Here is a 21985-nt window from a genome sequence, read left to right on the forward strand (position 1 = left end):
TGAAGGAAGAAAGCAACTGAGTACATGAATGTGGTGTCCCACCACCCTCTTCATCACCACTGTCACCACGCCCGCCATAGGACAAGCCAGGTAGGCAAAGGGGAGGAGGAGGGCTCAGTGCAAACTCAACCCCACTCCTGGAACAACTTCAGAATTACAGCTTGGAGAAAAAGTAGAGGGCCGGGAATGTCATCTCCATGTACGGAGTTTCTACTTTGTCTTTACTGGAAGTGCAGACCACCTTATAAAGCTCTGCTTGTACCCTCCTTCATGTACATTTATTGATCCAACTCTGAACGCAGGGCCTTCTCCCAAAGTTCTTCAAACCAGTGACCCAGCCCTCCCATGGGTTGACACAGCTTCCCCACATTTGAGAATTTTCCCACCCCAAAATGAGACCTCTCTTCCCCACTCACCCGGCGTGAGTTATACCTTCATTCTCCTCAGAGAGACATTGGCTTCGGCCATTGCTTTGACAGAGAAAGGCAAGATTGCAATTGAAAACTTCATTACATTAAACATGGCAATCACGCTAAATGCCTGAAGAACAAAAGAGAGGTCTAGGGTTTAGGATGAGATGTTGCCTTGGCTCTCAACCATTATATTCATGGGAATTATATTTGCCGAGATGAGAAATGATGGCACAGTTGGAATTCTTACGGGAACTTTTTTTTTTTTTCTTCATTTCATGGCTCACAAATCATGGGCTGCCAAATTAGGGATAGCAATATCTGAATCTCTTTTGCTTTGGATTTTTATCAAAACGGTGGGAGATTTACCCCTTGTCTCTGTCAGTCCAGAGAGGATAATGTCCAAGGAAGGCCTCTAACTGAATGTGTTTGGAAGTCTCCATCCACATCCTTATGTGGCCTAGACCATACTCAAAACCCCATGGATTGTCCTAAATGATCCCCTTCTCCCAGTTGCTTCAGAGGCCTCTGATACTATCCTCCTTTTCCTACCATATTTGGCCCCAGGATGAAGACAGAAGTTTCCCAGAAGGACCGGTTGGCCCATGCTGGCTGGTGGAGAGTGACTTCTGGCTCTCCTGCTCTCAGGGTCTGGCTTCCACGCCCTGCCTCACCACATGCCTGAGACAAATTTGAAAGCCTCAGTTCAACTGCCATTCCCAAAAAATCACCTCCCTTCCTTACTGGGGCCTTTCTCACTGAGCCCTGCCTCAATGAAGATAAGTTTCCTCCTGCATCAGTGCCCCAGGGGTGCATGATTTCATCTCTCAGATTTCATCTTCTTGTCTGTCCAACCCGTAATTAGCAGCTTCTCCCTAACCACCCATTTAAGAAATTAATAATACAACTTCCATCAACAAATCCAGAGCGATCCTTCCTGCTGTTGAATGGGCCCCGTGGACAGAGCCCTGGGCTTCAACTAATCCTCATTAGTTCTGTAAGGGGACAATGAAGAATGCTGCCTTCATCGCATCTGGTCCCAAATCCTTCCCCAAAGAGAACTCAACTCCCCCCAACCCCCAAGGCACTATCTTGGCTCAGAAAACCCAGGCCTTGGTTGACAGAGCACTCGGTCTGCCTGATGTGGTCCAGCACCTGGGGGCTGACCTCTTACTGATGTGGTCCTGACGGAGAAGCCAAGGGATTCTGAGTCTGAAGAAATATGCAGGAAGAATGGCTTGCATTCGGGGGAATTTGTTCGTGGTCTACATCTCTTCTAAATCATCATTTTAGAAAATATTAACTATGCACGCTCAATTTGATTCTAAATTTGTTTGGTGTATTGCTGGGGAAAGCATTTTTTGTTGTCGTTTGGGACCAGAAGACACAGTCACAATAATTGAGAAGCATTCTGTCGAGGCTTTCGTATGTCGTTGCCCTTCATTCTGGCTTTGGGTTCATGGCTGAATTCAAGCCCCCAGAGTGTGTGAGTAAACTGCGTGTGAAGAACCCAAGAAAATACAAAGCACATCACAAAGAAACAGGGAAGAAACAGGACTAACAGCCCCACAACAGATCCCCCAGCCCCACAACAGATCCCCCAGCCCCACAACAGATCCCCCAGAGCATCCTGCCTTCTTACACATCCCCCTTCCCCTCAAGATCCGTGATTTTCGGTGCGACTATTGCTCTGCGAGCACACTTGCTTCTTTTGTTCTCTCTCTCTCTCTTTTTCCTTGCTTTTATTGACTTTCTTCCATTCACTTACCCTTCAGACACTGGGTTTAATATCTCAGCTGTTTGTTTATTTCAGCCTGGGGCTGTTTCCCATCTAGCCCAGAGTTTCTTTACCTTTGAGTGCACAGGCCCCCTTGTAAAAAAAACCTGACAATCTCACATTCATTCTAATTCTCCCTCTAAGGCTTTCAGCCCAAAATCGCCTGGCCTGGGTGAGCATCAGGCTAATAAGAACAACAAACACTTACACAGCATTTACACCGTACCAGGCGCTGTTCCACGTGCCTTACATAAAAGAACTCCTTCAGTCCTCACAACCACAGGGACTGGTATAACCCCATTTATAGATAATAAAACCAAGCAAGAGAGGTTCAGTGAATCGCCCTCTGTCGTAGTAAGGTACCATAGTTGAGATTTATAAAAGGGGGATTCTGACCCTAGCATCTCCCAATACCTACGACTGCGCCCACCCAGGGAACTCCCACAAACTTCCCTTCTTGTAAATCATAGGAATAATTGTGAATAAAAGAGCCAAGGGCTCATCTGATTTCAGTTTTGTTTTCTGAATGTCAAATGGTGTTCCAACATTAACCACTAGCCCGGCACTGACAGAGACTGGGTAAGAGTCACTGTTAGGCTCTCCTGGGCTCCTTGGCAGCCCAAGCACTTGTTTTTACAAGTCAAGGTAGAATTCTGGCCCTTCTGTGATGGGGTATTCTGGTGCCAGGGCGGGGCCTCTGCAGGCAGGGAAAGCTTCCCCACCCGGCACTTGTCAGTGTTGGAGCGTGAAGGAGGACAGTTCTAGAGACGGTTCTTACCACCGGGGCGGTGAGCCTACGTCTCAGGAGGATGTGGCAGGTGAATGTCAACACGATGGCTATTGTAGATGCGATGGGAGCCAAGGCTGAGTTTCCGCTTTGGACAAATCCAGCTTTTTCCAGTAATTTCCTTTCCCTCTTCCTTATATCTGTCAATAGAAAACAGTCCATGAGGGATTTATTTTTGCAGCACTAAGAAATGTATTTACCCCTACCTGATCCTCCTGCAAAAGAGTGTTCAGGGTTCCTGTTGTGAAGTTTAAATGAGAGGAAGCACAGAAAGCCCTGGGAACAAACTGGGAGCTCTGTGCATGTCAGCGGCCATATTGGATGGCTTCTGAGGTCTCTCCCAATCCTGATTCTGTGTCAGGAGGCATAGGCTTGGATGCCTACAGGAGCTGGGCAAGTAATATAAATGAAGGGAGTGGCCAGAGAGTAAGAACAGAAGGAGGGTGTGGCGTGTAGCAAAATGGGGACCACATGCCTCAGTGAAAGGGGCCACCACCTCTCAGTGCGGACAGCCCAGTGTCACCAGACCTTCAAGTGTTCTGAGGTCTGGGATCTGGAATTCTGTGGGACATCTTTCTACTTGCAGATGTTGGGAACTAATTGAAAGAAGTTTTTAAATACCGTAAAAAACAAACAAAACACCTGTGCCAAGCCTGAGGACTGCCAGATTGGGGCTCCTGTCCTGTGTCCCAGGAACAGCTACAAAAGCCCAAGTGCATTCATTTCTCCCTTTCGTAAGTCCAGATGGGGTCCATGCCTCTGCACTGCTCACAAGTTAAGTTCAAGCCTCCTTCTCCTGGTGTTTAAAGTTCTTAACTCCAAGTCCAGCCTCTTTTGCAAAAACCCTTTCACACTGGCAACATGGAGCCATCACCACTCTTACTGAGTGCTCTTCTGAGCACTGCACAATATTCTCATTTGACTGCTCTCATCACTGTGTGACAAGGGAGGGGCTATGATTATGCCGTCTGGCAGGACAGGAAAGTCATCACAGGTTAAGTAACCTGCCTTTTAAGTGGTCATGGCAGAGTTGGAACCCAGTTCTACTGCAGTCTGGAGCTCTGCTGTCCACACACCCTTTGCCTCTAGGATACCACCCACCTCCTTGTCCCCAGGCACAACCTCACATGTCCACCTCTAGACCCTTGTTCCTTCTGGGGGTCTTCCCAGCTCTATCTGTGTCTGAATCCTTGCTATCCTTCAAGGTCTTTCTTTCTTTCTTTCTTTCTTTCTTTTTAATATTTTATTTATTTAGTTGACAGAGAGACAGCCAGCGAGAGAGGGAACACAAGCAGGGGGAGTGGGAGAGGAAGAAGCAGGCTCCCAGCAGAAGACTGATGTGGGGCTCGATCCCATAACACCGGGATCACGCCCTGAGCCGAAGGCAGACGCTTAACCACTGCGCCACCCAGGTGCCCCCCCTTCAAGGTCTTTCTAAAATGCCACTTCTGCCATGACACTCCTCCTGATCTCTCCAATGTGACGTACTCCCCCCCCTCACCCTCCTGGAGCTTTTCTCCATTTCCTTTCTGGCATTTTCCCCATTTTGTCCTACACTTAATTCACGTGTTCACTCATTCAACAAATTTTAACTGGATGTCTACTGTTGGCCAGGTGCTGTGTTTGGTGTTGGACAACATAAGAGTAAACAGAGTCTCAGCTCTCTTTCCATAGGGGAGATAGACAATAAAGAAATAAACAAATTCTATCATTACAAATTTGTTGGGCGATATGAAAGAAATGAATGGGGTGAAGTGGTTAAAAAGAACTGGTAGAGAATGGACCTGCTTAGAACTCTAGTCAAGAAGGCCTCTTTGAGTCAGCAACATTGAGAGGAGTCACAAAGCCAGCACGAACGTCTAGCACAAGAGCATTTCAGGTAGAGGGAACAGAACAGCAAAGATCCTGAGGTATGAATGAGCATGGATGTTGTCCTAAAAAAAGACAGAAGGTTCACATGGCCCAAGTGAGTTATCAAGGGATAGGGCAAGATGTGAAGAGATCTGAGAGATCTTCAGGGATCAGATCATGTTGGATCCAATAGGCCATATAAAGGAATTTGGATTTAAAGATTTTATTTATTTATTTGAGAGAGAGAGAGAGAGAGAGAGAACAAGCAGGCAGAGGGGCAGAGGGAGAGGGAGAGACAGACTCACTGCTGAGCAGGGAGCCCGATGCGGGGCTTGATCCAAGGACCCTGTGATCACGACCTGAGCCAAAGGCAGATGCTTAACCAACCGAGCCACACAGGCACCCCAGGAATTTGGATTTAAATCAAAAGTCCTAAATTGGAATAATCGAAGTGTGATAAGAAGACACTAAAGATTTTTCAGCAGGGAGGGACATGATCTGATTGACATTTTTAAAAGGTCCCAGTGGTTTCTGAGTACATAATGGATTTTAGGGGGAAGGAAGAAAGCAAGTGTTGCATCTGAAAGTTCTTTCCGTACTCCAGAAGGGGGAGAATATCGGCTTGCACTGGGGTGGCAGGAGAATGAAGAGAAGCAGATTCCAGAAATATTCTAGAGGCACAGCCAACAAACTTATAGCTATTGTTGAGCCTAGTGAACTCATCGTCCCTTCATCTTAGAAGCAGGGACCCTTTCTCTAATCATTTTATGCAGCTCCCATGACTTTGCTGCCCATCGTAGGCAATTGATAGATATTTATTGAGTTAAACTGACTCAAGTCCAGTTGAGTTGAATTCAATGGAACTAAGTCAAATGGAATCAAGTTTAATCAAATCATTGTATTAAAATGAGTTCAATGCGTGAGGAAGCATTTCTGGGTCTTCAAGGAAGGGTCCAAAGGGTTGCCAGAGTCCCAACCTGCAGCACTTTCTTTGGCAAGCTCAGAAGCAAGTTATCTAAAGCCACTCCCTAAAACAGAGAGACACAGCTTCAGGCCCAATTACATGCTGATCTAAAAGTGTAATTGTAGAGCCGAAGAGTCAATTGTAACAGTGGTTCAGATCATTAACCGGCCGACCACCTGAGTCTATGTCAGCAATTATGTAAATGTTCCCTCAATTAGATTTGCATTTATATTTGATTGTAATGGTTTTAACATCATCTTTTTTTAAAAAGCTATATATACGTCCCCCTATCTGTGTAAGGAATGTGGAGTCAGGGGGTCATGCAATCATGATGATGTGGCTGCAGGCAAGGACATATATATGTAAGTGTGAGTGTGAGCCTGTGTCTGGGTAGATATCTTCTAAGTCAAGGAAATAGCCTGAGATAGCTCTTCCTCTCCTAACATTTTAGTGGATTATTTTTGTAAAAAGTAACCGGTCAGTACCAGCATCCACATGCCTTCGGAAAGGCGAAACCATATGTCACTCACCTCCTGAGCGCTTGGGTTCACCAGAACAGATGCCTGGGTCTATTAAAATCTCTGTAATCCTTCGAAAAGCCTGCAAAGCAGCCCAGGGGGTCCCCACAGCCCCCTTTCTGGAACGCCTGGCCCCAGGACCCTTAAGAACCCCTTAGGAGGGCACATTCTACAGCGTAAGCGGTCCTTCAAGCACCATCCTACCTTGAATGGTATTGGTAAAAGATTTCTCCCAGGCGTACATTTTGATTAGCTTGACGCAGGTCAGAAACTCATTCATTGTCTGAACTCGCTTGTCTGTCACTGAAATTGCTGATCTTCGGAACGCTGAATTGAGCTTAGCCATAAACATCTGAAATCAAGGTACAAACAGTGTTCAGAGAGAACTGCTGAGTTGCAGTTGGCCTAAAAATCCAGGGATCTGAGTAGAAGTACCAGGAAAAGTTCTGACAGAAGCTGGACTGACATTCTCAGCCGTCCTTCCCTTGAGTTGTGACAGCCAGTGTGGACCAGGGGACACCACTGGGAATCGGGCAGGTGATACAAATACTTCAGTTGCTAGGAGGCGAAGAGAGTGTTGGGGACATTGACAGCCCTCCCTCCCCAAGGGCATTCAAATTCAAGTTCTTAAAAAAAACAAAACAAAAAACAAACAAACAAACAAACAAAAAACCACTGTGCCAACAAAAGAAAGCACATTTGTGCGCCCAAAGTGGGGGTACAGGTTTCAGGTCCCTGCCCTGGAAATGAAACCTTCTCTCCAATTCAGTGTGAACATCTGTGCAAAACACAAGCATACAGCAGTTATAACTGCAAAGACCCACCATTACCTGAATGGGAATGAATATGATGTACACAGATATCCCAACGAGGGCTGTGGGCCCCAGAATGAAAAAGGCATACACCGCACACACAGCCATGAGGATAGGGATGGTGGCTGGCAAGGGACAAAACAAGGCGGCTTCAAACAAGGAATAACTATCACTTGACAGTATATTGAGCACCTGGAAAGAAAGCACATGGATTCAGGCTTTGGAAGTGTCACCCAAACATCTCCTCAACTGAGGAGAGGAGAGAAAAAACTGCCTTAAGTGGGAGGGGGATTGTCAAGGGACCAACATGATGAGTTTTGTGGCTCTCAGGCTGATCTGATTTTGGCCAGGCCAGTATTTTAGGACTGAGAGTCCCAACGAAGGAAGATGTAAAGAGTAATAAATATTACCATCTAAAAGCATGCTGGATGGTGCACTGGGTGTTATACGCAACTAATGAATCATTGAACTTTACATCAGAAACTAGGGATGTACTGTATGGTGACTAACATAATATAAGAAAAAAACATTAATAATAATAATAAAAATAAAAGCATGCTGGAGAGAGGGCTAGTGCCTTACCCTTTATCTCTCTCTCCTTCTTCCTGCTTAGTTCAGAGGAGCAACATGCCTGGCTAAAAAATTTTTAAGCCTCCTTTGTGGAAAGAGTATGGCCATGTGACTGTGCCAAGGGCAATGAGATAGATATAAGACAAAAGAAGTATCAGATGGAAGTTCAGAAATGTTCCTCCTAAAGGGAGCCAACTGAACTTAGAGGGACATACGCCTTTATTTTTCTCCCCTTCCTTTTACCAGCTATCTGAAACATGACTGGCATGGCTGGACCTCTAGTACCCCTCCTGAAACATCATGGGAGCCATGCACTAGGGTAGTGACAAAGAAAGGGAGGAAGATCTGGAAGTCCCCATACCAGCCCTGAAATGCTCTCTTCCAGACTGCTTTTGCAAAAAGTGGAATAAATTCATCTTGCTTAATCTACTGTTAATTTGGATTTCCTTTTTTTTAAAGATTTTATTTATTTATTTATTTGAGAGAGAGATAGTGACAGAGAGCACGAGCAAGGAGGAGAGGGAGAAGCAGTTTCCCTGCTGAGCGGAGAGCCCGATGCGGGACTCAATCCCAGGACCCTGAGATCATGACCTGAGCCAAAGGCAGATGCTTAACCAACTGAGCCACCCAGGNCCATTAATAATAATAATAAAAATAAAAGCATGCTGGAGAGAGGGCTAGCGCCTTACCCTTTATCTCTCTCTCCTTCTTCCTGCTTAGTTCAGAGGAGCAACGTGCCTGGCTAAAAAATTTTTAAGCCTCCTTTGTGGAAAGAGTATGGCCATGTGACTGTGCCAAGGGCAATGAGATAGATATAAGACAAAAGAAGTATCAGATGGAAGTTCAGAAATGTTCCTCCTAAAGGGAGCCAACTGAACTTAGAGGACATACGCCTTTATTTTTCTCCCCTTCCTTTTACCAGCTATCTGAAACATGACTGGCATGGCTGGACCTCTAGTACCCCTCCTGAAACATCATGGGAGCCATGCACTAGGGTAGTGACAAAGAAAGGGAGGAAGATCTGGAAGTCCCCATACCAGCCCTGAAATGCTCTCTTCCAGACTGCTTTTGCAAAAAGTGGAATAAATTCATCTTGCTTAATCTACTGTTAATTTGGATTTCCTTTTTTTTAAAGATTTTATTTATTTATTTATTTGAGAGAGAGATAGTGACAGAGAGCACGAGCAAGGAGGAGAGGGAGAAGCAGTTTCCCTGCTGAGCAGAGAGCCTGATGCGGGACTCAATCCCAGGACCCTGAGATCATGACCTGAGCCAAAGGCAGATGCTAAACCAACTGAGCCACCCAGGCACCCTATTTTGGATTTTCTTATTCTATGCAGCCGAGTTCATCTTAACTGATACAGGATGCTTTGGCCATAATGAAAGAGCAACTGCAAGAAAGAAGCAAGTCGTCNCACTAGGGTAGTGACAAAGAAAGGGAGGAAGATCTGGAAGTCCCCATACCAGCCCTGAAATGCTCTCTTCCAGACTGCTTTTGCAAAAAGTGGAATAAATTCATCTTGCTTAATCTACTGTTAATTTGGATTTCCTTTTTTTTAAAGATTTTATTTATTTATTTATTTGAGAGAGAGATAGTGACAGAGAGCACGAGCAAGGAGGAGAGGGAGAAGCAGTTTCCCTGCTGAGCAGAGAGCCTGATGCGGGACTCAATCCCAGGACCCTGAGATCATGACCTGAGCCAAAGGCAGATGCTAAACCAACTGAGCCACCCAGGCACCCTATTTTGGATTTTCTTATTCTATGCAGCTGAGTTCATCTTAACTGATACAGGATGCTTTGGCCATAATGAAAGAGCAACTGCAAGAAAGAAGCAAGTCGTCTCCCTTATATCATGCCACCTGGAGTTCCCTTGACTAGGGAAATTTTACTGTGTAAATGGTGAGAATTTTATTGTTACGGTTCAAGGGCTTAAGAAAATATAAATTCAGGGCACCTGGGTGGCTCAGTCAGTTAAGCATCTGACTCTTGTTTTTGGCTCAGGTCATGATGTCAGGGTCGTGAGATAGAGCCCCATGTCGGGCTCTGCACTGGGTGTGGAGCCTGCTTGAGATTCTCCCTCTCCCTCTGCCCCTTTCCCCCACCCTCTCTTTCACCCTCTCTATAAAAAGAAAAGAAAGGAAAGGAAAGGAAAAGAAAAGAAAAGGGAGAGAAAGAGAAAGAAAGCAAGGAAAGAAGAAGAGAAAGAAAGAAAGAAAGAAAGAAAGAAAGAAAGAAAGAAAGAAAGAAAGAAAAGAGAAGAAAAGAAAAGAAATTCTGAGGTCCAGCAGGCATAGTCTTTATTATGGCTTTAACACCCCAAACTCTACACAATCAGAATTATTGGATCAATTCCTCACTCATTTTTTAAAAGCCTGTGATGTATTCCATACTGCCTCGGTGTCCCTTTTGACAGTCAAAGGGATTGAATGAGGTCACCCCCAAGCCCTGTCTCAGCTGGAAGAGGGAAGCCTTTTCAATTTCTTCAGCTTGAAAGGAGCCTTCCTCTCACTGAACCCCTCTGATGTTTCCCTCACTTCGCAGGGAGATGGGATAGAATGGGCAGGACATTGGACAAATGAAAGGAAGGCATACGTACCATCCAGGAAGCACATCTCACTCATATGCAGAAAACTCAGGATTTAATTTTCTAAAATGAAACTCTGGACCAGCTTACCTCGCCAACAGAGATGTGTGCCAGCGTCTTGAAGGACACCAGGCTCTCGAAAACCAGGGTGGAGACGGCCACCTTCAACCGGATTGCTGTGCGGTAATTTATGGCCCAGGCAAGGGCCCAAAAGAGCACTTTGGTAAACTCGGTAGCGAAAAGGGCTATGCACAGGCCAACGCCAACCCAGACGTTCCTAGAAACGCTCTCGGTCTGTTGAAGGATTTGGTGAATGAGAACCGTCTGTAAAACAGCACAGTGGAGAGAGGAAAGGGCCACTGGGGGTTGAGGGTGGAATAGGGAGCCTCAGATAATGTCAGCAAGCTGACTTTATGAGGCAAACTTTTTAATTAATTTCAGTGGCGGCTGCTGTGCTTGACAAGGATTAGCTTTATGAAAATTTGCCCCCAAGGAGCTCGAAGGTAATGACAATGTACTAAACCCACCAGCTCGTAGAGAAAGTAACTGATGACATTCTTCGCCAGTCTGGGGACCTGTCTGACAAGGCGGGAGAAGGGCCACCCCCACTCACCGGCCCTATGGCGGCCATGATAATGCACAGGATGTTGGCCACAATGTCCATCAAAACTCGTGTCCTCTGGAATTTCCAGACCACTCGGCCCAGAGAGGCTTTCTCAGGACCCACCCTTTCTACCTCTTCATCCCAAAGGATTCGAAATCTGTGATGAAAGAACAGGAAGAAGGAAAGGGACTTACATTTCCACTTGCTGTTTGAAGCTACTTCGACGGACAGACCCCTCAAGGGCGCTCAGCACAGCCCTCATCCCTGGGCAGTGGTGGCCCCACGCCAGCGGCACTGATGCTTTTTTCCTCTTTTCCAGGGCAGATGGGGTATGGGAGGGACAGGGGAGCACAGCCCTGCCACAGGCACCAGCTGGTACCTGGCCCTTGGGCAGTGTCCAGCCCCTCATTTCCTGCTCCTACTGCCCATCTCGGGCACAAGACCAGTTCTGATAAAAAAGACAGAGGCAACAGGGAAATGGCAAGAGTCATCTCCCCCAGGGCAGGGAGGAGTTTGTCCCTTTCAAAGATCTGAAAGAAGGTCAGTGTGACACGAGTAGGGTAAAGGAGGAGAAGGGCTGACATGACACTGGGAGGACAGGCAAAGCCAAATCCCGTGGGACCTCACAGTTCTCAGAAAGGAGGTTAGGCTTCTTTTCTTGAGCAAAGGAAGCCATTGAAGGTTTTTAAGCTGAAGTGATAAGATCATTACACATACCTAAAAGAACGGTCCTGTTATCAGGGAAATTCAAATCAAAACCACCTTGAGATACCACCTTACACCAGTTAGAATGGCAAAAATTGACAAGGCAGGAAACAACAAATATTGGAAAGGATGTGGAGAAAGGGGATCCCTCTTACACTGTTGGTGGGAATGCAAGTTGGTACAGCCACTTCGGAAAACAGTGTGGAGGTCCCTTAAAAAGTTAAAAATTGAGCTACCCTATGATCCAGCCATTGCACTACTGGGTTTTTACCCCAAAGATACAGACGTAGTGAAGAGAAGGGCCATATGCACCCCAATGTTCATAGCTGCATTGTCCACAATAGCTAAATCATGGAAGGAGCCGAGATGCCCTTCAACAGACGACTGGATTAAGAAGATCTGGTCCATATATACAATGGAATATTACTCAGCCATCAGAAAGAACAATTACACAACATTTGCAGCAACATGGACAGGACTGGAGGAGATAATGCTAAGCAAAATAAGTCAAGCAGAGAAAGACAATTATGATATGGTTTCACTCATTTATGGAACATAAGTAGGAAGATCGGTAGGAGAAGAAAGGGAAGAAAGGGGGGTAAACAGAAGGGGGAATGAACTCTGGACTCTGGGAAACAAACTGAGGGCTTCAGAGGGAAGGAGGGTGGGGGAATGGGATAGACTGGTGATGGGTAGTAAGGAGGGCACGTATTGCATGGTGCACTGGGTGTTATANTCCCTCTCCCTCTGCCCCTTTCCCCCACCCTCTCTTTCACCCTCTCTATAAAAAGAAAAGAAAGGAAAGGANAGGAAAAGAAAAGAAAAGGGAGAGAAAGAGAAAGAAAGAAGCAAGGAAAGAAGAAAAGAAAGAAAGAAAGAAAGAAAGAAAGAAAGAAAGAAAGAAAGAAAGAAAAAGAAAAGAGAAAAGAAAAAAAAGAAAAGAAAAGAAAAGGAAAAGAAAAGAAAAAAGAAATTCTGAGGTCCAGCAGGCATAGTCTTTATTATGGCTTTAACACCCCAAACTCTACACAATCAGAATTATTGGATCAATTCCTCACTCATTTTTTAAAAGCCTGTGATGTATTCCATACTGCCTCGGTGTCCCTTTTGACAGTCAAAGGGATTGAATGAGGTCACCCCCAAGCCCTGTCTCAGCTGGAAGAGGGAAGCCTTTTCAATTTCTTCAGCTTGAAAGGAGCCTTCCTCTCACTGAACCCCTCTGATGTTTCCCTCACTTCGCAGGGAGATGGGATAGAATGGGCAGGACATTGGACAAATGAAAGGAAGGCATACGTACCATCCAGGAAGCACATCTCACTCATATGCAGAAAACTCAGGATTTAATTTTCTAAAATGAAACTCTGGACCAGCTTACCTCGCCAACAGAGATGTGTGCCAGCGTCTTGAAGGACACCAGGCTCTCGAAAACCAGGGTGGAGACGGCCACCTTCAACCGGATTGCTGTGCGGTAATTTATGGCCCAGGCAAGGGCCCAAAAGAGCACTTTGGTAAACTCGGTAGCGAAAAGGGCTATGCACAGGCCAACGCCAACCCAGACGTTCCTAGAAACGCTCTCGGTCTGTTGAAGGATTTGGTGAATGAGAACCGTCTGTAAAACAGCACAGTGGAGAGAGGAAAGGGCCACTGGGGGTTGAGGGTGGAATAGGGAGCCTCAGATAATGTCAGCAAGCTGACTTTATGAGGCAAACTTTTTAATTAATTTCAGTGGCGGCTGCTGTGCTTGACAAGGATTAGCTTTATGAAAATTTGCCCCCAAGGAGCTCGAAGGTAATGACAATGTACTAAACCCACCAGCTCGTAGAGAAAGTAACTGATGACATTCTTCGCCAGTCTGGGGACCTGTCTGACAAGGCGGGAGAAGGGCCACCCCCACTCACCGGCCCTATGGCGGCCATGATAATGCACAGGATGTTGGCCACAATGTCCATCAAAACTCGTGTCCTCTGGAATTTCCAGACCACTCGGCCCAGAGAGGCTTTCTCAGGACCCACCCTTTCTACCTCTTCATCCCAAAGGATTCGAAATCTGTGATGAAAGAACAGGAAGAAGGAAAGGGACTTACATTTCCACTTGCTGTTTGAAGCTACTTCGACGGACAGACCCCTCAAGGGCGCTCAGCACAGCCCTCATCCCTGGGCAGTGGTGGCCCCACGCCAGCGGCACTGATGCTTTTTTCCTCTTTTCCAGGGCAGATGGGGTATGGGAGGGACAGGGGAGCACAGCCCTGCCACAGGCACCAGCTGGTACCTGGCCCTTGGGCAGTGTCCAGCCCCTCATTTCCTGCTCCTACTGCCCATCTCGGGCACAAGACCAGTTCTGATAAAAAAGACAGAGGCAACAGGGAAATGGCAAGAGTCATCTCCCCCAGGGCAGGGAGGAGTTTGTCCCTTTCAAAGATCTGAAAGAAGGTCAGTGTGACACGAGTAGGGTAAAGGAGGAGAAGGGCTGACATGACACTGGGAGGACAGGCAAAGCCAAATCCCGTGGGACCTCACAGTTCTCAGAAAGGAGGTTAGGCTTCTTTTCTTGAGCAAAGGAAGCCATTGAAGGTTTTTAAGCTGAAGTGATAAGATCATTACACATACCTAAAAGAACGGTCCTGTTATCAGGGAAATTCAAATCAAAACCACCTTGAGATACCACCTTACACCAGTTAGAATGGCAAAAATTGACAAGGCAGGAAACAACAAATATTGGAAAGGATGTGGAGAAAGGGGATCCCTCTTACACTGTTGGTGGGAATGCAAGTTGGTACAGCCACTTCGGAAAACAGTGTGGAGGTCCCTTAAAAAGTTAAAAATTGAGCTACCCTATGATCCAGCCATTGCACTACTGGGTTTTTACCCCAAAGATACAGACGTAGTGAAGAGAAGGGCCATATGCACCCCAATGTTCATAGCTGCATTGTCCACAATAGCTAAATCATGGAAGGAGCCGAGATGCCCTTCAACAGACGACTGGATTAAGAAGATCTGGTCCATATATACAATGGAATATTACTCAGCCATCAGAAAGAACAATTACACAACATTTGCAGCAACATGGACAGGACTGGAGGAGATAATGCTAAGCAAAATAAGTCAAGCAGAGAAAGACAATTATGATATGGTTTCACTCATTTATGGAACATAAGTAGGAAGATCGGTAGGAGAAGAAAGGGAAGAAAGGGGGGTAAACAGAAGGGGGAATGAACTCTGGACTCTGGGAAACAAACTGAGGGCTTCAGAGGGAAGGAGGGTGGGGGAATGGGATAGACTGGTGATGGGTAGTAAGGAGGGCACGTATTGCATGGTGCACTGGGTGTTATACGCAAGTAATGAATCATGGAACATTGCATCAAAAACTGGGGATGTACTGTATGAAAGGCAAAAGCAGGGGGACCACAGCAGGACACTATTGACCTCCAGGGGAGAAGTGGCAGCGGTTTGACACTGGACTTAAGAGCAGTGCATCTGAGGAAGGATGGACAGAGACAACAGGACATACTGATGAACTAGATGTGAAAGAAAAGGGAAGGAGGATCACGGACCCCAATTTTCTGGTTCAACCAGCTGTGTGAATGGAATTTGTCAAGAAGAGGAGAAGAGCATCATCAGGTTGAGCCCCCGGATCAAGAAAGCAGCTTTCGATAGAAGATGCTTGTGAGTCATCCAAGTCCAGCTGTCCAGTTGGACGCGGGGCATATGAATTCAGAGTCTGGAAGAGAGGCATGGACTCAAGTGGCATGTTATTAAGAGGCTGTGTTTGGTGTTGTGTCTTTGCAGTGGATCGGCTCCCTAGGAATAGGCACAGCATGGAAGAGAGGAGGGTCCCAGCCGTTGTTGGATAGATGGAAGGAAACATTAAAAACAGAAAAAGAAGTTCAGACAAGAAAAGTAGAAGGAAAATCCAATACTCCACAGGCACTGGTCCAGCTCCTTCTCTCTGATCTCACAGGCAACTTTCTCCAGACTGTAAATTTGGGCAATTACCATTGAATGTGCTATCTGCAGCCCACAGGTGAGCGGAAGCACGGTTGTAGAAACAATTGCAAGGCCCTGATGAAAACTCCCAGCCCTTGAAGCACATACTGCAGGCTACGCCTTGCCCTTTACCCCTTGTGGCCAAAGATAAGAGGACTCCCAGGAGAAACAAATGCAGAAAAGGCTTAGAGAAGTTCCCCATTGTTTAAGACATTATGATTCATCACAACCTCAAAGGCCAAAGCAGCTGGTAGAAAGAATGAAGTTCATGTCTTTATCCTTACGCTGACATGGAAAAGACTTTATAAATGCTTTCTGAAAATAGCAAAATGGGTAACATTCTATAGTATGCCTCACTTTGTTTAAGGAACAAAATATGACACGTAAGTGGGAGAAAGAAGAGGTACGATCCGCGGAAGAGGGCACCACAGGACATACTTAATTAGAGAAAATCCTGGACCGATCCACAGCAACATTTCACAATGCTGACCTCTGGGGAGCAGAGCCGGAGCGCAGTACGGACAGTCCCACGGCTTACATGTCTGTTGCCTTCACATTTTTAGAATGAATATGAATTAGGGTGAACCCATGAAATTTACATGTTTTGCAAATCAAAATTGTCAAATATTGGCAGTTTCATTTGGTCCAACCTAAAGTTATTTTGCAATATGAAAGCCCGATAATGATTTTTAAAGTACAACAAAACATGACGCCTGGAGCTGCACTCAGCAGCACCCCGGTGCGGGGGGGCGGCGCGAGTCCGGCCAGCGCAGTGCAAAGTGAAACTCCGGCCACCTTCGTCCTGTGGTGCTCCTACAAACCAGCCAGCACGCTCCGGAGCCTCAGGCTGTAGCCCACGAGCAGTCCTTTTTCCACACCCCCAGTCCTCGCCCCCGCAGAGCCTGGGCCAACAAGTTCAGTCAGCCCAACCCATGTTTCAGAGAGCCGTTACCAAAGAGGGTCTCCAAGGACCTGGAGGTGTCCATTTCCACACCCGGGAAAGGGGAGCACTCAAAGGGCCCATGGGCTCCTGCATAGGGTGGGCTCCTCTCCTGCAGTGACCCAAGAGAATCCTGGTACCTTTTGGCATTGGTGTCCGATGAGTCATATGGTGACAGCGGGGGCAGGGTATCCACAGTCAGCGTGCGCTTGTAGCCTTTAACCATCACTGGTGTGAGCCAGGAAAATGTAGCAAAGGAGAACAGTCCCGCATCATCCACAGGGTTAGGTGCCAGCCTAAGACAAACGAGACACTCCATGCTCCAGGGCATAGTGGTCATTGCCCTGAGTCCCTGGCTGGAGTTCTTAGCCGTAGTAATATCCACAGCCACACTTAGAAGCCGTGATTCCCACCCGTTAGCCCTCTGAGCACTGGTGTGTGCTGGGACTAGCTCATACCAGCTTGTGAGAGCTGATTGTAAGATTTTCAGGAGTTTTGCAAGTTAGTTGCCAAACATGGCTGATGAGGGAACAGAAGGCAAGCTGAGGACAAAGCAGAAACTGACACCCCGCAACCCCTAACACCACCACCACCACCCACCACCCCNACAATTAAATGTCTTTATAATCTGCAGCCTCCAGGGTGTTCCCAACTATCTTCACGTGAATGCCTTACTAGAGGGGAAACAACCTGAGCTTGACAATGGCAAGGCTTCTGGTATCCTGTGAGTCTTCTTTAACGTATGAAAGTACTTTCTTGAAACCTCCCTTTTTCCTTACCTCCCCCAACCCCATCGTATATAATCAGCCACCCCTCACAAGCCTGGGCAGCAGCTCTTTCTGCCCACGGGTCCTGTCCCCGTGCTTTAATAAACCACCATTTTTCACCAAAGACATCTCAAGAATTCTTTCTTGGTCGTCAGCTCCGGACTCCACCCCACTGACCCTCACCGATATCCCACAACCTCATCAATGGCCAGTATTAAAAATTACATAGTTTTAAACAAATAATCTCAAGGACAAAGGTAATAAGTACTTGAAACTCATCACTTCCTCATTATTTTCCTAGATTTTGCTAGTATCTATGATCTCTAGATTGTGTAAATCTGTTGCATGTATATGGTAGAAATACCACATAGCAGAGTGCTGCTGTGCCTCTCTTCCCAGCATGGCATTCAGTGACATCACACCGGCTTGAAATTGGCCATGGTAGGCCATAAGAACTGATAAATGCTACAAACCACATAATTTTTTTAGTGAGCCAGTGTTCAAGCTTCATGACCATCGTGGGAAAGAGGGCACCTGACCCATTTGTCATGAGGAAATGAAGACCCAGAAGCTGATCATCAGAGAAGTGAGGTGCAAGTCTTGTGCTCTTAAAAGGATGGGGAAGGTGCAGAGCAGGACATGCCTCCATGGAGGGGGTGGGGAGCGGGCAGGCACATGCTGGAGGCAAACTCATTGTTCTGCAGATCGGGAAGATGGAATGAATTAAAACATTTAAAGTGCTCTGGCTACATAAATACTAGCTAGCAGATAAGACAGGAAGATGGAGGAGGGGAAACGGAAGAGGAGAAAAAAGAAATGGAGAGGAGAAGGAGGAAAAGGAGGACAAAGAAGTAAAAAGAGGAGGAGGAGAAAGAGTAAACAGTCGAGGAAAAGGAGGAGAAGAAAAGAAAGAGGAAGAGGAAATGAAGGAGGAAAAGGCCTTGGTTTTGCCCTTGAGAAATTGACCCTCTAAGACAGAATAAAGCCAGAGACATGGAGTAATATCTACTGATTACTAAGTCATTAGTATGTTCTGGACCCTGTAAGAGGTTTATATTTGTAGCAGATGCTGTCAGGATGCCCTGGGTCACAGACTCTTGGCTCAAGCTGACAGCATCCCATCTCGAATGTGAGCTAAGCCTCTTTTCACCACCTGTTTCGCTGCCTTCTTGGGAGCATAACTGCAGCCCAGAATTACAGAGCACTGATGCCTCCAGGGGCAAATCTTAACGAATGGAGTATAGGAGCCCCTGGATAAATGCATCCCCTCAACCTCTGGGTGGAAAATTGTACACCTCAGAAGGGTAGAATCCAGTCCCCATTCCTACAGCAGTGACACTGATGACACCGTGTTGTCCTTCCCTGACTCACTTTCCCTAAATCCTCCTTCCTGCTTCCTGGGATCACCTGCATCCAAGTTCTCAACTCAGGCTCTGCTTTGGGAGAACTCAAGCTAAGAGAATATTAACAATGTACTATATATCTGGCACATAGTAAAATTTTCTAAAAAGTGGCTTTTATGATAAAGTCGTACATTACCTCATAGCATTGTTACAACGAATCAGTGGAATGTACAGAAGGGAAGTATAATAATACCATTTCATAGACAAGAACATCATGGCACAGAGAAGTTAAAGTATTTGACCAAAATCTTACAGTTGATAAGTGGTGGAACAATGATTTAAGCCCACTGCCAGCTGACTCCAGGATCCCGTCATTCTCTTAAGCACTATACCATATTGCCTCTCCACAAAGCAATACAAACTTAACCAAAACAGTGAGTAGTTATAGCTTTCCTGCCTGGGGCTAATTATGGTAGCCTATTCCCTCACCTTTCAACCTTCACCTCTCCCCTCAGAGGGCTCAAGGTGCATCTTTGGTCCAGAGATTCTAGAAGAGAGCAATGCTGTGTCAGCTTACTACAGAGATGCCACTTGGCCTTCTGCTGTTCAGAGGACAGGATGCAGGGCCCTTTCCATGTAGACAGGGCAGCATTTTATAATATCATGACTAATATAATATGAATAATATCACATCCTATCATGTTACAGTTAAGCATGTGAGCTTGAAAGTCAAGCTGCATGTGTTCCTATCCTGCAGTTCAAACTTGACCCAATTCCTTCTCCCCATTTGTATAACAACTCTTTGGAATGTGAGCTAGCAGCTGCTTCCATCACTAGGTCTAGCCTCTTTCTCCACATCTTGAATCTGAGCTGATTGTGGCTTAATTTGGCCAATAGAATGCTGTAAATAAATGGTGTGCCAGTTCTGAGCCTGAGTCTCAAGAAACCCTATATGCTTCAACTCATCCTTTTGGCAGTCGGCTGTAATACTAAGAGATCAAGCCCAAGATACCCTGATGGGGATTGATAGCCCACGTGGCCCACTTGTCCCCACTGCCCCACTGCCCCAGCCACCTTGCCGACCAGCAGATTTATAAGTATCCAGAGACCAGGTGAATCACCCAACGGAGCCCAGCTCAAGTTGCTGACCCAACTATAAAATTGTATGCTAACTAAATGGCAGTTGTTTAAAGGTTCTAAGTGTGAAAAGTGTGTGTGTTACAGAGAAAAAGCTCACTGATGAACTTTGGGCAAATTACTTAACTTCTCTGTGCCTCACTTCCCCACCCATCAGATAAAGATAATAATACCTCCTCCATGGTGGCTGTGAAGAGTGAATGAGACCATGTTGGCAAAGTACTTGGACAGATAGATTCTGGCACAATGAAAGCTCTCCTTAAACACTGGCTATTGTCTCCCTCTCACCAAAGGATAATAGGAGTAAAGAAGTGGTTAATAAATGGATGGATGGATGGATGGATGGATGGATGGATGGATGGATAGATTGATGGACAGATGGATGATGGATGATGGATGGATGGATGATGGATGGATGGATGATGGATGGATGGATGGATGGATGGATGATGGATGGATGGATGGATGGATGGATGGATGATGGATGGGAGACAAAAACACAAGCATATAGAGCAGCAGCATGGGGACCAGGGCCAATGTCTACTCTCCTGATGAGCTAGAAACTAATTCTGGAAGTTCTACCCTGGCCCTCCATCCAATCCCCCTCCTGGCTTACCTTGCATAGGGTCTCACCGGGATCATGGTCTTTAGGCTGTGGTCATATCTTTCTACAAAGGATCTTCGCTGGCCTCGCCGATCCAGATCTGAGATAAGGTAAGGGCCTTCACCCACCATCCTGATGGCAGCCTGGAGTCCTGGGCTGTTGGCCTAGGAACACTTTCACTCTGCAGCAGGGAGATGAGGAAGGTCACTGAGAAATGAGGACACTCTGGAATGGAATCAAGCAGTCCTTACTCCACCCATACTCTACCCACATCAGCTTCCTTGCTCCAACCCCTTAGACAGTTTCATCAATTAGCTTTCTACATTTATGGGTCAGGTGGGGGTTGAGGGGTGAGGTGTGACCAGAAACCCTGCCACATCTCTCAACTTCACTCTGAGGTTTCCTTATTAGCAAGGACATTCAGTGCCTCGTCTTTCCCATTTTGGGTTGACTGGGAGCAGAAAGCCTATCATGGATTGTCTGTTGGGAGCCAGTCTGTGGCCAATCCTGAATCCCAGACCAACAAAGAGCTCCAGGAAGGTGTGTTTGCTGTCACACAAATTCGCTTCACATAGATCGAAGTTTGTCACGCACACACCTCTTTTTCTTCCTGCTTCTCTCAGATACTCAGAAGCTTGTGCATCCACATTGCCCCATACCCAAGGGCTAGAGACCTCCAATGAGACTACTTCTCAGGACCAGGCACATCTGGACAAGCCCACATCCCCCCACATCTGGGACAACTGCCCCTAAGGAAAGCCAACAATCTAGGTGGAGAGAACACTTTTTGGAGTGCCTGTCCAGTCCATAAAGCAACTGCCCCATTCACCAATCACCTAAACTTAATGAATAGAGAATAATCCTTGAAGGTTTTTCTATTCCTGGTTTCAATCCTTTCCTGAATGAGACCCCAGCTCTATTCTTCCCCTACGTTTCCATAACACCTCCCTCCTTATATGCTAGAGATGAATTCTCCCTTTTTACCCAAATCATCTTGAGTTGGTTTCTGTCACTTACCCCCAGAGGCCTCACAATTATATATATATAGGGGTCCCATTACCATGAATTTTCTCAGGAAGTTTTCATGGCTAGAAACATCAAAAAAACCAATTCCCATAAGGTTGTAATGACTGATAATTCAATGACAGAGTTGGAAATGTTCTCAGATTTAATCTTTTACAAACTCTTCATTATACAGAAGAGGAAACAGAACCTCAAAAAAGGGAAAGGACAAGAATATATGTAGCAGTGGCACTAGTATCATGGCTGAATAAGACAATTTTTGTGTTTCCCCTACTCCCAACAACAATTTGGCATCTATTCACCAGCAAAAATGTCCTGGGAGTTGTGGGATCCAGCACCATATGCCAAGAAACCCAGGAGGAGTCTTGCCTACCCATGTATCAGGTAATGGACATAGAGACCTTGGTCCTGGCTATGAGCCTTGAAGTGGCCCATGAACTGGCTCCAGCCCCTCTTGGCCATGGTCTAGGAGCCCCTGAAAAATATTGCTTTAGACAATCACTAAGGACAAGAGAACATTTGGGGAAGTCCAGGTTCCCAGTGGAGAATTTCCAGCACACCACTGGAGCAAAAAAATGTAAGTTTGGATATATTGGAGAGGGAAAG

The 21985-nt window shown here is 46.2% G+C and overlaps 1 protein-coding gene across 1 annotated transcript in view; it reads right to left on the reverse strand.

Annotated features, from left to right (window-relative positions):
- ABCC12 (ATP binding cassette subfamily C member 12) overlaps positions 1-20504 on the reverse strand; it is a 77755-nt gene extending 57251 nt beyond the window's left edge. The window contains exons 1-8 of the mRNA XM_034639357.1: positions 20369-20504; positions 16646-16801; positions 13481-13628; positions 12958-13191; positions 7138-7311; positions 6512-6659; positions 2966-3114; positions 433-540 (exon numbers count right to left, since the gene is read on the reverse strand). Coding sequence (XP_034495248.1) covers positions 433-540; positions 2966-3114; positions 6512-6659; positions 7138-7311; positions 12958-13191; positions 13481-13628; positions 16646-16801; positions 20369-20487 — 1236 coding nt within the window. The 5' untranslated portion in view covers positions 20488-20504. The remainder of the gene's footprint in view (positions 1-432; positions 541-2965; positions 3115-6511; positions 6660-7137; positions 7312-12957; positions 13192-13480; positions 13629-16645; positions 16802-20368) is intronic.
- Between the last annotated feature and the right edge of the window lie 1481 nt (positions 20505-21985).

This window comes from Ailuropoda melanoleuca, chromosome 12, assembly GCF_002007445.2.
Source record: "Ailuropoda melanoleuca isolate Jingjing chromosome 12, ASM200744v2, whole genome shotgun sequence".
NCBI lineage: Eukaryota > Metazoa > Chordata > Mammalia > Carnivora > Ursidae > Ailuropoda > Ailuropoda melanoleuca.